Below are 16,566 nucleotides of genomic sequence, written 5' to 3' on the forward strand. Positions count from 1 at the left end.
ATATATTAATGTGTTTAACTTTAAAGAAATGGGCACGTTATTATTTACATTTGATGCGTAGCTACAGAAATGGGGCATCTTGGGTTTCACTCAGTGTGCCATCATATTCTTCTTTGTCTTAAAAAAAAGAAAAAGAAAAAAAAGTTTCTGACCATGAATCAGCTTAAGAGAAAACCCAACCACACAGTTTGATGAGTCATGTTATAGATTTTTACCTGATGTGGCAGTAAGTTTCAGTTCCTGGGAAATGAAAGTCAAGGAGCATTATCACAGAACATCATCCAGATGCCCCGCCCTTGGCATCGCCTAGACTTCAGCAAGCTATGAATGTGAACACTTCTGCTGCATGCTCAACATTATTTACAGCAAAGCAGATATTGCATCACTGACTTCATACCAGCGAATCCAAAGCAGCATCGAGATAAAAAAAAGAAAGAAAGAAGAATCAGTTGGCTAATATTTAGAGAACTTCTGAGTCGAGGAAACAGCTAAACAATGAGGTGAGTTCTGCATTTCATATCACTGTAGGAGTAGCCTAAATGATAATGTATTTGGCATTTTCTCAAAGTCCCAGAGCCCGAAATTTCAACATTATGAACTTTAAAAGTCGTTTAAATATTCCTCTCCCTCTTATTCTTTGCTGAGGTTTCTCAATATATTAGTTTGTCTTTTCCTTTCTTCCCTTTCAGCCAGGGCCAAAGGGATTTTAAAATTTGTATTTTCTTTATAATTGCTGTTCGATTGTGTTCTCAAAGTTTTATCCAACATTTTATATGTGGGGCCCATGAGGGAAGTGAATGGACTGAAAAATGGGCCATATATGGGATTGTCCACAGGTTCCATATTGTCCCCGTGCCAAGTGCCCACATGGGTGGGTTTACCCAAGTGGGCCCCAGATAAGATGCCCAATTTGGGCCCATACCCACTTGGTACCCAGGTTGCCCGAGCATTCCCCATGTGGAGCTTGTTTGCGTGAAACCACCCATGTGGGCATTATTGGGTTATTTGTAGGGAGCGTCTTCCATGACCAACACAATACGGCATTGCACATGGTCGATAAGACGGCATTGGTGCAGGCTCACTGTCAGAGGGTTATATACTTCACTTCCACTCCTCACTACTTGGTGAGGGATGGCACTCAATGTGGCAGACCCTCTGTGTAAATACGGAAATGGAGTGGAGGTGGATAGGGTTCAGGGTGTGGTTTGGGAAAGGCCATTTATCTCCTTGTATCATTACCCACCCTCTTTGCTGTGGGACACCATTTTCTGCTTTCATCATGAAGTCCGTCTCATCACTGAGTAGAGTATGGTCTCTAGCCTGGGCTTCCCTGGAAATCGAAAGTTAACTGTAGCTTGAAGAGCACTTGTTTGCACTTCCTCTTATGTGATTAACCAAGCAGCAACCTCTGGGGCTGAAAATGGAGACATGTATCACTGCAGACACATTCTGTTAGCTTGCACAAAACAACCATACATACTGTGCCCACCACTAGTACAAGACAAGCCCCCCAACATGACGGCTATCTAAACTGTGCTACAATGCTACACTGGAGTGAATACATGAGACCAAATGTAGCAATAATCCACCGTATGATTCATAATATATAAAAACATGATTCAGTTTATAAGTAACTAGTAACCCTTCCCTTTACCCGTATCCTAACCTTAACCACCTCTCTTTGAACTTAATACTTCATAGCTAAATTTATCTAATCGCTCACTTAGCAGTAGCATAACAAGATGTAGCCTTCCCATGACCCTTACCCTAACCTTAACCACCACTCTTTTGACGTAAAATGTCATAGCTAGCTAATTGCTAACTTAGTAATTTTGTCGGGACTTCTGCTTCCAGGCCAAGGAGCGAAGGGGGCTGATCGTGGACTGACATGTAGGTGTGGTTGGCGAATCATGTTGCTGCTCCAGCTGCATTTATACCCACTCAGATGAATAACGCCAACACAGAAGTGCCAGAAACTGCAGTTCATTGAATGGCCACTTGAGGCTGGCTCCAGAAGCCAGTCAGTCCCCATTGACCCCCATGTTAAAATGACCAGCTTCAGTTTTACTCAGAAAAAAACATGTTTACAGCCTGGTGCAAAAAACAGTTTTGGTCTCCATAGCTAATTTCAACATTCATGACACTTGCGTGAGGGATGACTTTTTAGATAACTCACCCGTTTACATTTTATTAAGACTTAGGGGCTGCTTTGAATGACAGGCTGTCTGCCTATAGTGTCCTCGGCTTCTCAGTCAGATCCACCCCTTGCTCCTTCACAGCTCCACCCTCTCGCCCAAATATAGTCACTACTGGCTCCAAAAAAGCAAGATGACGACGGCCGTAATGCCGAACTCAAGGCTTCGAAATGGGAGTCCACAAACCAGTGGGTGATATTACAGTCGCTCCATCCATTGTTTTATACAGTCTATGGATCTAGCATGCCAGCTAGGACCACTGACTCATCAAACCTTCTGATTTCATTTTGAAGTGGTGCAGCACTGAAAATACTCAGGACATGGTTACTCGGGAAACTAGAATAAAAAATACTTCTACTCCAAAATATTAAAAAAAGGAATTAGAATAAAAGTATACATTTTGTTTAGGAAATGTGGAGAAAAAGTAAAAGTTAACTATGTTGTATGAAGTTCAAAACAGATACAAAAAAAAACTTAACCACTGTAACAAAGTATTATTACTTTGTTACACCGCCTACTGAGTATACTACATTAACAACAGTGGCGTAGGTATAGGCAAATGGGGCCCTTTTTTTAATTTATTTTTTTACTTTATTAATCCCCGAGGGGAAATTCAATTTTTCACTCTGTTTGTAAATTACACACAGGTCCGAACACACACATGCACAAACTGGACCTATACATGCACTAAATGGAGAGATGTCAGAGTGGGCTGCCCATGACAGGTGCTCTGAGCGGTTGGGGGGTTTGGTGCCTTGCTCAGGGGCACCTCGGCAGTGCCCAGGAGGTGAACTGGCACCTCTGCAGCTACCAGTCCACACTCCATGTTTTGGTCCGGACGGGGACTTGAACAGGCGACCCTCCGGTTCCCAACCCAAGTCCCTATGGACTGAGCTACTGCCGCCCCAAACTGCCCTCCAGTTCTTTTCAGTAATGACTAGGCTGCATTTACTTTTGGTACTGATGCTAATTCTTTAATTTGAGAGACATTTTGAATGCAGGACTTTTACTTTTAAGAGATTATTTTGACTGTAGTGGTATTACTGCTTCCTACTCCATTCCTTCCTTCATTTCTTTCCTTCCTGCACATCTAGTGCTCCTTACTCTATTCCTTCCTTCCTTCCTTCCTTCCTTATGTCTTTACTGTCCATCCAATTCTCTGTACTCCATTTCTATCTTTCCTCTTTTCCCTTCCTCTACATGAGATGAACAATGGTGTTACCATTCTTGCAATCATTTATTGATGGGACGGATTAAGGGAAGACACAAATAAGCTGTACAGCTTCAGCTTTTTCCTTTTCAATCTACAGTATTTATTAAAAAAAAAGAAGAGTATAAGTATGATGTGTACTATAATGCAAAGATAATATGCAAATATTGTAATGTGCAATGATTGAAAAAAACCCCCCAAAAAAAACAAAGTGCACTTCACAGCATATTGTATGAACCTACTGATGATGTGTTTAAATATTTGTTATCTGTATTCTCCATCAGTGCTGCTCAGAGTCAAACAACACTGGAGTCCAAACTGGAGGCCCTGCAGTGCCACTTCACCTGGGATCTGGACCCCAGCAGGTCCAAACTTCTCCGCCTCAGGGACAAGCTGGAGGACATCGGCACCGAGGAGGGAAACAGCTGGCTGGGTCACATTTACAACCTGCGTGGGTTCATTCAGTATGACCTGGGGTTTAAAGAAGACGCCCAGCGTTTGTTCAGCAAGGCTGCAGAGGCCTTCCGCCAGATGAGAAAAGCAGATGAAGGTCCCTGGTTAGTGGTGAACTATGGGAACCTGGCCTGGCTGCACCACCACGTGGGAGAACAAGCAGAGAGTCAGGCTTACCTGTCAAAGGTCGATGCCCTGATCAATAAATACCCATCTCCATCCCAGGATGAGCTCCATCCAGAGATCTGTGCTGAAAAAGCCTGGACCCTGATGAAGTTCAGTGCAGAACAAAAGCAGCTGGCTGCAGATTACTTTGAGAATGCCATCAGGATGCAGCCAGGCATGGTGGAGTGGAACACCAGCCATGTCTTAGGGTTAGTGGGTGCTTTCAAGCACAGTGAAACAGGGCTGGAGGCTGACATCTTGGAGAAGATGCGACTGGCCAAGGAGCAGGATCCAGAGAACTTGTACCTCGCTGTTCACTACCTTGAGCACTGTGCTAAGAAAGGAGACAGAATTGAAGATGAAGCACGTGAGTTGGCCATAAGGGTTTTGAGAAATCCTGTCAGCAGCTACAGCGGTATAAAGGGGTTATTACGAGTTTACAGACACTATGTATCTATTGATGAGGCCATTGATTTGGCAGTGGAGGCTCTGGAAAACCATCCAGATGAGCGTTATCTGAAGAGATGTGCTGCACTCTGCTACAAATGGAAGATCCTTTTCTTCAGGGACAGTCGCCCAAAGCAAAGCATGATAAACAGAGCAATCAGTCTCCTTAAGGACGTGATTTCTCTTTACCCTCATTCTTCACTCGTGAAGAAAATAGACCTTGCAAATATATACGCAAAGTCAAATTACGGCCAGGCTCAAGCTGAGCAGATATACAATGAACTGCTACTAAGTGATCTTGAACCTGTGGACAAACAGATGATTTACAACCACTACGCAAAATACTTAAACTTTGAAAGACAGGATCGTAACGGGTCAGTAAGATATCACATGAAGGCAGCAGCAATACCGCAACAATCCTACTTTCGTGGGAACAGCATCCAAGCTCTGGAGAGGATTAGAGACAGAGGCAGGAACCGCATGTGTAGAGAAATAGAGGAGTTTCTGGCAAACCTGCAAGAGCCATAGTGTTTACAGCACTGGTTTTAATGGGAATTGCATCACCAAAATGATCTGTACATACTGATTAATTTGATTGCACATTAGGAAAAACAACAGGAAAGACTTGTAGAAGTTGTAGAAATAATTACTTCTTAAAATAAAGTTAAAATTGGTATGAGAAGCTGAGAGTGAAGACCCGCTGATGGCAGCATGGCATGAATTAAAATTTTGCCCATTAAATGCAAATTAGAGCAGATATACTTAATGCCTGCTAATCCTCTGACAGTGAGTCTATTGAAACAAATGGATTTCACCATTATAAATGTGAGCATGCTTATGCCTCAAATTAGTCAGTAGGGTCTATGCTAAAAGTGCTTGTCAAATAATTAGTTAGGATTAGTAACGTGCACCACAAAAGATGATTAGCACACAAAAGATGGTTAGCACAGTAATGAGGCTGTAAATAGTACAAATAAATACAGCTATTAAATATAAAATGTATGAACTTATTCTCCTGTAAGTGACCAAGCAAACTGACCAGTTAGCTCTGAGTGCCTTTTCCCTCTTTTCAAAAGTAACTCAGTCCCCAGAGCAAAATGTTGGCTAGTGTTTTGATGGTGTAGCTCGCCAGCTACAGTAGTTTACCAAGTATTTGAGTAGTCACTATGTCAACAAGCCTCCAGAACTGAATGTTAAGCAGAGGTGTAGCCAAGATTATTTCACTCTGATGTAAACACAAATGTGCTGCTTGACACAAAATACTAAAAGTTGCTCACCATATTTGCTAATGAGTGTGCTACACTTGCTAGCCTGCCAGTGTTAATGCATTTGAGGTGTTCAGCTAGAGGGCATCACATGACAAGTTTGCTTCAGTGGGTCTTAGAAAACAGCTTAAATATGGTGGATAATTTCAGCCAGAAGTTAAATTCAAAGGAAAGAAGGCAGCAACACCCAATTTAAAACATGGAAAGTTCAGTGAACTCATGGTTGGTTTTGGCCTTTTCATGGCTAACACAAAGAACAAATGGTGTATTTTGAGCTGTATCCTTAAAAGGCAGGTTTCAACAAGTGTCTGTCAGTTTTAGTTAAAGCAGGCTAAAGTTAATGGAAGATGAGGCTATTTAAAAATATCTAATGAAAAACTGTAAGCAGTATTACACTAAATTTGTACGAAAAGGACAGAATCATCCAATAAAGTACGAGCACGGTCTTTAAATAACATTCCACTTTGAACATATATATGTTTTTTCCAACTTTCATGTAATCATGGTGTTTTTCTTTTCCTGTTGTGCTGATGTTTTCCCTTTGCACTGCTTTTTAGGTTTATATTAACACTCGATAATGAATATGCTCTGCTTTAAGAAAAATAAAACTGGTAATGTCATTGTTATTTGATGTATAGGATGTATAGGCTAAGTGTGCCAAGCTGTATGTAGTTGTACACAATGTATTTGTGTGTATTAAATAAAGATTATGTACACTAAGAAATCTTATTGAAGTTTTGGTGGTTATTATATAAGAAATTAATTACTGTACTCCATACAGTCTTGTGGTAGACATATTCCATTTACAACTTTTGACAGCTAAATCATTTTTTTAAATTTCAACTTTTAAGTCAATATAGAAAAACATTAAACACATTCGACTGTTTGTTTTGAAATATATGTAGTATATTGTACACAAGGCACTCAATGGACATTATTTAAAGTGTAACTTTTGAAAACTACTACTACACTACACTACTACAAATTTTATTTTATTTTTACTCTCAACTTTAAAGTCACCATGGCTGACTACACATACAACTGTATGACAATATAAATGATCAAATATGGGCCTTTGTGTAGAAAAGATGTTTTTTTTTAGATTTTTTTTTTCCAGTTAAACCAGGCATATCCAAAGTCTAGCCCACGGCCAGACCTGGCCTGTGGATTTTTACTGGCCCCAGGCATGTTGGTCAAAATAAACAATTTGTGGCCCATCACAGAATGTTGGTGAGTCAAGCAAGTTCACTTTGCATTGTTTTCCATTCACCTCGGCGTGCAGGGCTATCATACAGTTTGTAGACATGCACCAAGTAGGAACTATGTAGGCAGACCTAATGTGTTTTCATAAACAGATGGTAAACAAGCAAACAGACAGTGACCTAATAGCAGACTGCTAGGGAGCAGACATGGCCACAGCAAAGAAGTGTAAAGTTGTCAGCAGGGCTGCTGCTTTCAGGAGCGGTGAAAAGTTGAATACTTTCCCACTGAGAGATAAAACAGTTGCATTTGTCTCATTTGTAGCCTATAGGATTTTTTTTCTTTAATGACCCATATGATTCGAGAAGCAGCTGGCCCTCCAGGTATTTTCACATTATATAATCTGGCCTCCATTCAGTATAATTTGGACACCCCTGAGGTAAACAAAGACCTGACAGAGTGAAGCAGTAACCAAACCGTAACCTGGTTTAAACTGTAGGTGGCAGCAGAGCGTTATACTGTAGGTTTCTTCACATAGCAGCTGTCACAGCTCCTCATCACTCTGCAGACAGACGCTGCTCAAAGTGTCCACAGTTACATATATTAATGTGTTTAACTTTAAAGAAATGGGCACGTTATTATTTACATTTGATGCGGGGCATCTTGGGTTTCACTCAGTGTTTCTGACCATGAATCATCTTAAGAGAAAACCCAACCACACAGTTTGATGAGTCATGTTAAAGATTTTTTCCTGATGTGGCAGTAGGTTTCAGTTCCTGGGAAACGAAAGTCCAGGAGCATTATCACAGAACATCATCCAGATGCCCCGCCCTTGGCATCGCCTAGACTTCAGCAGGCTATGAATGTGAACACTTCTGCTGCATTATTTACAGCAAAGCAGATATTGCATCACTGACTTCATACCAGCGAATCCAAAGCAGCATCGAGATAAAAAATAAAAGAAAGAAAGAAGAATCAGTCGGCTAATATTTAGAGAACTTCTGAGTCGAGGAAACAGCTAAACAATGAGGTGAGTTCTGCATTTCATATCACTGTAGGAGTAGCCTAAATGATAATGTATTTGGCATTTTCTCAGAGTCCCAGAGCCCGAAATTTCAACATTATGAACTTTAAAAGTCGTTTAAATATTTCTCTCCCTCTTATTCTTTGCTGAGGTTTCTCAATATATTAGTTTGTCTTTTCCTTTCTTCCCTTTCAGCCAGGGCCAAAGGGATTTTAAAATTTGTATTTTCTTTATAATTGCTGTTCGATTGTGTTTTCAAAGTTTTATCCAGCATTTTATATGTGGGGTGATGGACTGAGAGTCTCATCCTACTCTCTAATGTGCTATGTGTGAGCTCAGTCCTGCGTGTTCTTTAATGAAGCAATAGGAGAAGATATTCGGTCTCAGTTAATGTAGTTTATTAAGCAGTAAAGGAATAAAATTACAGAGCTCTGGGTCTCAACTTCACGTCCCTGACGAACAACAAAGGTGTGTCAGTTCACGAAGTCTGACCTCCTGTCCTTTCCCTGACCCAGTATATTTGAGCGTAACAGAGTGTCATTGTGCACGCAAGGCATTGTCCTCTTCTCATTGGCAGTTCCACTTCCTCCTTCACCACACCACGCCCCTGCCTCGTGTTAATCTGACTCCTTCCCGCTGGCGGTGGGGGCGTGGTTCCTGTTTTGAAAGACAAGAGAACAACACAACTCCCTACACGTGCTGTACCTTATTATTTGTATATCACTTTCTATTCTTTTTACCATATATGAAACTAATTATCTAAGCATTGCGGTATGTGCTCCTCAGACTCCATGTCTCTTCCTCTCCTGTACTTCTCCACTTCTGCAAAGCAAACACATTCAGATCAGCTGAAATCATCTCAGTATTCTCATTGTTCACACATCTAAAACTTATATATTGAAACACAACTTATAGTAAAACACATAACATCATTCTATTCCCAACAGGGGCCCATGAGGGAAGTGAATGGACTGAAAAATGGGCCATATATAGGATTGTCCACAGGTTCCATATTGGCCCCATTCCAAGTGTCCACATGGGTGGGTTTACCCAAGTGGACCCCAGATAAGATGCCCAATTTGGGCCCATACCCACTTGGTACCCAGGTTGCCGCAGCATTCCCTACGTGGAGCTTGTTTGGGTGAAACCACCCATGTGGGCATTATTGGGTTATTTGTAGGGAGCGTCTTCCATGACCAACACAATACGGCATTGCACATGGTCGGAAGGACGGCATTGGTGCAGGCTCACTGTCAGAGGGTTATATACTTCACTTCCACTCCTCACTACTTGGTGAGGGATGGCACTCAATGTGGCAGACCCTCTGCGTAAATACGGAAATGGAGTGGAGGTGGATAGGGTTCAGGGTGTGGTTTGGGAAAGGCCATTTATCTCCTTGTATCATTACCCACCCTCTTTGCTGTGGGACACCATTTTCTGCTTTCATCATGAAGTCCGTCTCACTGAGTAGAATATGGTCTCTAGCCTGGGCTTCCCTGGAAATTTAAAGTTAACTGCAGCTTGAAGAGCACTTGTTTGCACTTCCCCTTATGTGATTAACCAAGCAGCAACCTCTGGGGCTGAAAATGAAGACATGTATCACTGCAGACACATTCTGTTAGCTTACACAAAACAACCATACATACTGTGCCCACCACTAGTACAAGACAAGCCCCCCAACATGACGGCTATCTAAACTGTGCTACAATGCTACACTGGAATGAATACATGAGACCAAATGTAGCAATAATCCACCGTAGATTCATAATATATAAAAACATGATTCACTTTATAAGTAACTAGATGTAACCCTTCCCTTTACCCGTATCCTAACCTTAACCTCCTCTCTTTGAACTTAATACTTGATAGCTAAATTTATCTAATCGCTCACTTAGCAGTAGCACAACAAGATGTAGCCTTCCCATGACCCTTACCCTAACCTTAACCACCACTCTTTTGACGTAAAATGCGTGAGGGATGAATTTTTAGAGAACTCACTCGTTTACATTTTATTAAGACTTAGGGGCTGCTTTGAATGACAGGCTGTCTGCCTATAGTGTCCTCGGCTTCTCAGTCAGAAGCCGTTCTCAGTCAGATCCACCCCTTGCTCCTTCACAGCTCCACCCTCTCGCCCAAATATAGTCACTACTGGCTCCAAAAAAGCAAGATGACGACGGCCGTAATGCCAAACTCAAGGCTTTGAAATGGGAGTCCACAAACCAGTGGGTGATATTACAGTTGCCCTGTCCATTGCTTTATACAGTCTATGGATCTAACATGCCAGCTAGGACCACTGACTCATCAAACCTTCTGATTTCATTTTGAAGTGGTGCAGCAACGAAAATACTCAGGACATAAAAATACATAGATACTGGAGTAAAACTAGAGTAAAAAATACTTTTACTCCAAAATATTAAAAAAAGGAATGAGAATAAAAGTATACATTTTATTTAGGAAATGTGGAGAACAAGTAAAAGTTGACTATGTTGTATGAAGTTCAAAACAGATACAAAAAAAACTTAACCACTGTAACAAAGTATTATTACTTTGTTACACTATCTACTGAGTATATTACATTAACAACAGTGGTGTAGGTATAGGCAATGCAGACAGTGCAGCTGCACTGGGGCCCACACTGAATGGGGATGTGTGACCCAAGCGAGTACAGTTGTCAAGGAGTGAGGCCCTACTGACATTGTGCTGCAATAGTTTTTTCCTCTAGAGACCTTCATACTATGTCCAAACCCAATTCTGTCATGGTGTCAAAAAAGTCAGTGGCAAGCAAACAATAACAAAATTATAGGCTTATTCTAAATAAACTATAAAAACTATAAATAAACTTTTGAAAAATATTCAAATTAATATTTTCAAATTGTTTTGGTATTTATGTCATATACATAAAATGATGATTGGTGAGTAATGTGTGTATGTTCAATCTTAAGTCTCTATTTGATCATGCAACTAGACAAAAAGACTCAAAATCTGTCAAGACTGATGAGCTGAGTGCACCAAGGCAGTCCATAGAGATTTGGGTTGGGAACCGGAGGGTCGCCTGTTCAAGTCCCCGTCCAGGCCAAGAAAGGGAACGTGGACTGGTAGCTGGAGAGGTGCCAGTGCACCTCCTGCAGGCACTGCCGAGGTGCCCCTACTCAGGCGCACTGAACCCCCCCCCCCCCGCCCTCATTCAGGGCGCCTGAGCAAGGCAGCCCCCTCACTCTGACATCTCTCCACTTAGTGCATGTATAGGTCCTGTTTGTGCATGTGTGTGTTCGGACCTGTGTGTAATTGACAACAAGAATGAAAAAATGTAATTTCCCCTCGGGGATTATAAAGTATATATAAAAAAACAAACAAACAAAAAAGCAAGCCGTCATGCCATTCAAATACAAAAGCAGTTGAAGAAAAGACAGTAGAGAAAAGAACAGGAGGAGAAGGTTGCTAAATTATTCGTTTTTTTTTCTAACAGTTGCCAGCCCACGGACAAGGCCCCTCCTAGCAGCAGTCCAACAGTTCAGCATGCTTCAGGATCTACCCTGCTGCCCTCAGTGGTGTGTCAAGAAACATGCAGCAGGTAATGTTGGTCTTGATAATCGTAGTGTTGGGCTTACGTTTTAGATATAAATTTTAAGACAAGGGATGCGTGTTGTACATGTATTATGTAGGCTAAGCTGTAGGCTACAAGTAAATTAATGTCTCTACCAGGCGGATAGCCAGCCTATGAATTATTATGGTAAGCTAACTGATAGTTGAGTAGATGCTGGCTATTCCTAGCATTAGATAACCATTATATTTACATATTTTCAGTTGCGGGCCTAACCACTCAGAGACAGGGTCAGAACCAGGCAGTTTAGTTGCAGTCAGCCCCTCAAGTGGCCTGACTCAGGCAGGAACTCCTACTGGAGATGACAGAAGTCGGTCAGTGCCAGTCATACAGAACAAGAGCAGGAGGACCAGCCACAGCCACTTTAGCCTCACTCCACGGATAGAGGACATTTTGATGAAAATATTATATATAGAGCCTGCTGTAAAACATTATAACTACAGGGTCTTGTAAACCTAGGGGTCCTTTCCCCAAAAATCAGCATAATTGTTGTTTTTCTGAAGGGTTGTATCATAAAACTACAAAGGCCAGTATCAAACCACTGCATAGTTCACTTTGCTACTCTCCAAAATTGGATTGTGCATACTATGAGCCATGCTGGCTATTTGGAGACCACAGCTCACCTTGCTATAACAATGCATGGGTGACACGAGTCCTCTGAAATACATGTTGGAGCCTGTGTGGTGTATGAACATTGGAAACTCCATGGTCCCATTGATGCACAGCTGGAGAGGGACATGCGTGATGTAGTGCTCTTTTGGAGACAAGTGCTGGAGCGCATTGTGAATGTGACGCTAACACTGGCTTCTTGCAACTTAGCATTTCGGGGACAAGAGACATTTTTGGACAGCCAAACAGTGGACATTTTGTTGCCATTATCGAGATGCTGGCAAGCTATGACCCAGTGCTGCAAGAGCTGATCAAACCACCCAAGGGGTCAGTCAAATACCTCAGCCCCTCTATCCAAAATGAGCTCATATATATTTTGTCACAGTGAGTTCAGAAGGACATTACAGCTGAAATAAACCAAGCTCCATTTTTTTTTCAGTTATTATGGACACCACACAAGATCCGTCCAAGCGACATCAGCTTAATCAAGTGTACAGATATGTCACCATAGTAAGGAACCTGATGGACACAGCTATCAACGTCAAAGTAACTGAAGCTTTTCTGGAATTTGAGGAGGCATCTGACACATCTGCAAATGAGCTGGAAAACGAAATCCTCTGCAGTATTATGAAAAAATTAAAATATTTTTAAATGTCATGGGCAGTGCTATGACGGAGTGGCCAATATGAGTGGTGGTTATGTGGGAGTATAGGCCAGCATAAGGGAAAAGGAGCCACTTGGGACATATGTACACTGTGCGGCACATAACCTCAACGTAGTGCTGAATGATGTAGTAAAAAACATCTCAGAGGTGGCACAGTTTTATGACACCAAAGAACATTTGTATATATTTTTGGTCACAGCATTAAAAGGTAGGCCATGCTCACTGATACTGGCATTATCTCCACAGAGCTCTCAGCTCACTGAATGTAACACTGAAGCACCTATGCCTATATCTTTTAGATATGAGTCCATTGTTGCTATATGGTACAGATATGTGGATGTAATGAAAGCACTGACAAAAATATCTCTGACCAGTGACAAGGACGATGAGCATGGTGAAGCAGCGGGAAATAAGAAAAAAATGAGAAATGAGTTGTGACTCAAGGTTTTTGTACTAAAATGCCCAAAAAAGTCTGTGTTCATTTCAGCACCACACTGAAATGGACAGCTCCTTTGCTCACAGGTGTTTGTTGTCACTTTTTAGAACTTTGATTATCACAGCACTATCAACGGTTCTCATAACTTTCTCTGTGACCTCCGTACTTCACAAATACAATAGCCTAGGTAACACATTTTGTCTGTAAAATCCAACACATGGCTGGTAGTTGATACATATGCCTAACTGTGTGTCCGTATCTAAGTGTGAACGTATGATTGTGTACGTGTGTGCTTCGTAATTACAAAGCCCAAGGCCCATCATAATATCCTGCACTGGGGCCCTTTGTTACAAACTTGCATCACTGATCAACCTACTGATGATGTGTTTTAATATGTGTTATCTGTATTCTCCATCAGTGCTGCTCAGAGTCAAACAACACTGGAGTCCAAACTGAAGGCCCTGCAGTGCCACTTCACCTGGGATCTGGACCCTAGCAGGTCCAAACTTCTCCGCCTCAGGGACAAGCTGGAGGACATCGGCACCGAGGAGGGAAACAGCTGGCTGGGTCACATTTACAACCTGCGTGGGTTCATTCAGTACAAGCTGGGGTTTAAAGAAGATGCCCAGAGTTTGTTCAGCAAGGCTGCAGAGGCCTACCGCCAGATGAGAAACGCAGATGAAGGTCCCTGGTTAGTGGTGAACTATGGGAACCTGGCTTGGTTGCACCACCACGTGGGAGAACAAGCAGAGAGTCAGGCTTATCTGTCAAAGGTCGATGCCCTGATCAATAAATACCCATCTCCATCCCAGGATGAGCTCCATCCAGAGATCTGTGCTGAAAAAGCCTGGACCCTGATGAAGTTCAGCTCAGAACAAAAGCAGCTGGCTGCAGATTACTTTGAGAATGCCATTAGGATGCAGCCAGACATGGTGGAGTGGCACACCAGCCATGTCATAGGGTTAGTGGGTGCTTATAGGCACAACAACAAAAAACCTGGGGCTGACATCTTGGAGAAAATGAGAATCGCCAAGGAGCAGGATCCAGAGAACTTGTACCTCGCTGTTTTGTACCTTGAGAAATGTGCTAAGAAAGGAGACAGAATTGAAGATGAAGCACGTGAGTTAGCCACAAAGGTTTTGAGAAATCCTGTCAGCAGCTACAGCGGTACGAAAGCATTATTAAGGGTTTATGGAAACTATGTATCTATGGATGAGGCCATTGATTTGGCAGAGGAGGCTCTGGAAAAACATCCAGATGAACGTTATCTGAAGAGATGTGTTGCACTCTGCTACAAATGGAAGATCTTCGGAGACAAGCGCCCAAAGCAAAGCATGATAGACAGAGCAATCAGTCTCCACAAGGAGGTGATTTCTCTTTACCCTCATTATTCACTGATGAAGACCATATCACTTGCAAATATATACGCAAAGTCAAATCGGGAACAGGCTAAAGCTGAGCAGATATTCCAGGAACTGCTACAGAGGGATCTGGAACCTGCAGACAAACAACTGCTTTACACCTACTATGCAAAACATTTATACTTCAATCAAAAGAACTTTCAAAAGTCAATAAAATATAACATGAAGGCAGCAGCGATACCTTTCGTGAGAACAGTATCAGAGCTCTAGAGAAGGTTCAACACAAAGGCAGGAACCGAATGTGTAGAGAAATAGAGGAGTTTCTGGCAAATCTGCAAGAGTCATAGTGTTTATAACAGCACTGGCTCTACTCATCAGTTGGATTACACATACATTAGCAAAACTTGAAGGAAATATTTGGGCCAATTGCCAAAAAGATTAATTCTTGTGGGAAACTTAAACGTAAAATGAAACCAATCATGGCATGGCAGGAAAAAAAAATGGCCCAATTCAGTGCGAACTAGAGCAGATTTACTTGATCATGATTTAGTATGCAAGTTTTCAAAAGGTCCTTATCTTTCTCTTCTTCCTTATCTGTATTGCTATTGAAAAATAAATCTGAATCTTATGGATCACCTGCCAGTAACAAGTATTGTAAAAAATCACACACCTAAGTGCACACTGATTATGGAGTCCCTTTTGCAGGCTTTTTTGGGATTGTTGTGGCCTAAAATGCCTGATTTCATGGCAGGTTTTCTAAGAAATTGCAATGCATATTGCAGTGTATCAAAGGCTATTTTTCTCTTCTTTGCAATGAAACTCCTGGAGCTAGGGTTGCAGCTATATACCGGTTTAAGGTATACCATGAAAACTGACAATTGTCATACCGTATCCAATTGCTTATCTAAGATATTGAGAAAAAATGAAACTTGAAGGACAATCTCAACTATATTTTAGTCAATTTCAAAAGGGAGACTTACAGTACATACTTACATACATACTTATATTTTAAAAAATGGTTTCAAGTTTCAATTATAGTAATAAAACATTTGTTCAGCCAAAGACAACCCCTCTGATTTCATTCCTTTAAGGGTCATTCTGACTGATTTTTTTTTGTTGTTTTTTTTGATGATATATTCAAAATTGAAGGCATCTTGGTATGGACATTTTTGTATTGATGTGCTTCTATTTTTTTGCAGTGACCCGTCAGATATCTCTCTCCTCCCCGTCAGAGTGTGTGCATGTATTTGAGTGTAAGTGGATGATAGAAAGCAGGTTGTGTTTGCAGATTTTGATAAGATGTTTACTATATTTCTGTAAGTATTTCCCTTTGCTCTGTATTTTAGGTTTATATAAAAACATAATATGCTGTCTATATGAAATATATTCTGTTTCTGATTAGCAATGTAATAGTTGATTTGATGTATAACATGATGAATAATATTATTCTCAAATGCAACTGACTGCATGTACAGGAAGCATGTCAGGTCTGTGTCTCAGTTGTATACAACACTATTAAATAAACATTATAAACAGCAAGAAATCTTGAAGTTGTTTATTTTTTGGTGGTTACTGTACAAGAAGTTAATGTACTCCACACAATTTTGCAGTGTTGCACACAGGTTGCTGATGGACATTAATCCAATTAGCCTACAAGTTTTAAAAGCTACTGCAACATGCAATGTATTGTTTTACTTTCAACTTAAAAGTGTCACCACAGTGGCATGCAACAGTTTGGGCATCCCTGGTCAAATTTTTGTTTACTGTGAGTTGTAAGTAGAAGATGAACTGTTTTCCAAAAGGCATGAAGTTAAGATGACACATTTCTTCAATGTTTTAAACAAGATTACTTTTTAGTTTCAGTCTTTTACAGTTTTAAAACAACAAAAAAGGAATACGGGCCTGAAGCAAAAGTTTGGGCACCCAGCATGGTCAG

At 41.2% G+C, this 16,566-nt stretch overlaps 2 protein-coding genes across 2 annotated transcripts; both read left to right on the forward strand.

The window, feature by feature from the left end:
• Positions 1–214: 214 nt before the first annotated feature.
• On the forward strand, positions 215–6,459 carry LOC117271033 (antiviral innate immune response effector IFIT1-like). Its single transcript, XM_078169058.1, has 2 exons — positions 215–500; positions 3,690–6,459. Exons 1-2 carry the CDS (start codon positions 496–498, stop codon positions 4,996–4,998), a joined length of 1,314 nt encoding a protein of 437 aa, XP_078025184.1. The 5' UTR covers positions 215–495; the 3' UTR covers positions 4,999–6,459.
• Positions 6,460–7,758: 1,299 nt separating this feature from the next.
• LOC117271032 (interferon-induced protein with tetratricopeptide repeats 2-like) lies at positions 7,759–16,180 on the forward strand. The gene is given in 4 exon segments (XM_033649109.2): positions 7,759–7,965; positions 11,426–11,530; positions 13,688–14,871; positions 14,874–16,180. Coding segments are annotated over 4 exon segments (1,398 nt in total). The 5' UTR covers positions 7,759–7,960; the 3' UTR covers positions 14,978–16,180.
• The last annotated feature ends 386 nt before the right edge of the window (positions 16,181–16,566 follow it).

This window comes from Epinephelus lanceolatus, chromosome 6, assembly GCF_041903045.1.
Source record: "Epinephelus lanceolatus isolate andai-2023 chromosome 6, ASM4190304v1, whole genome shotgun sequence".
Classification (NCBI taxonomy): domain Eukaryota; kingdom Metazoa; phylum Chordata; class Actinopteri; order Perciformes; family Serranidae; genus Epinephelus; species Epinephelus lanceolatus.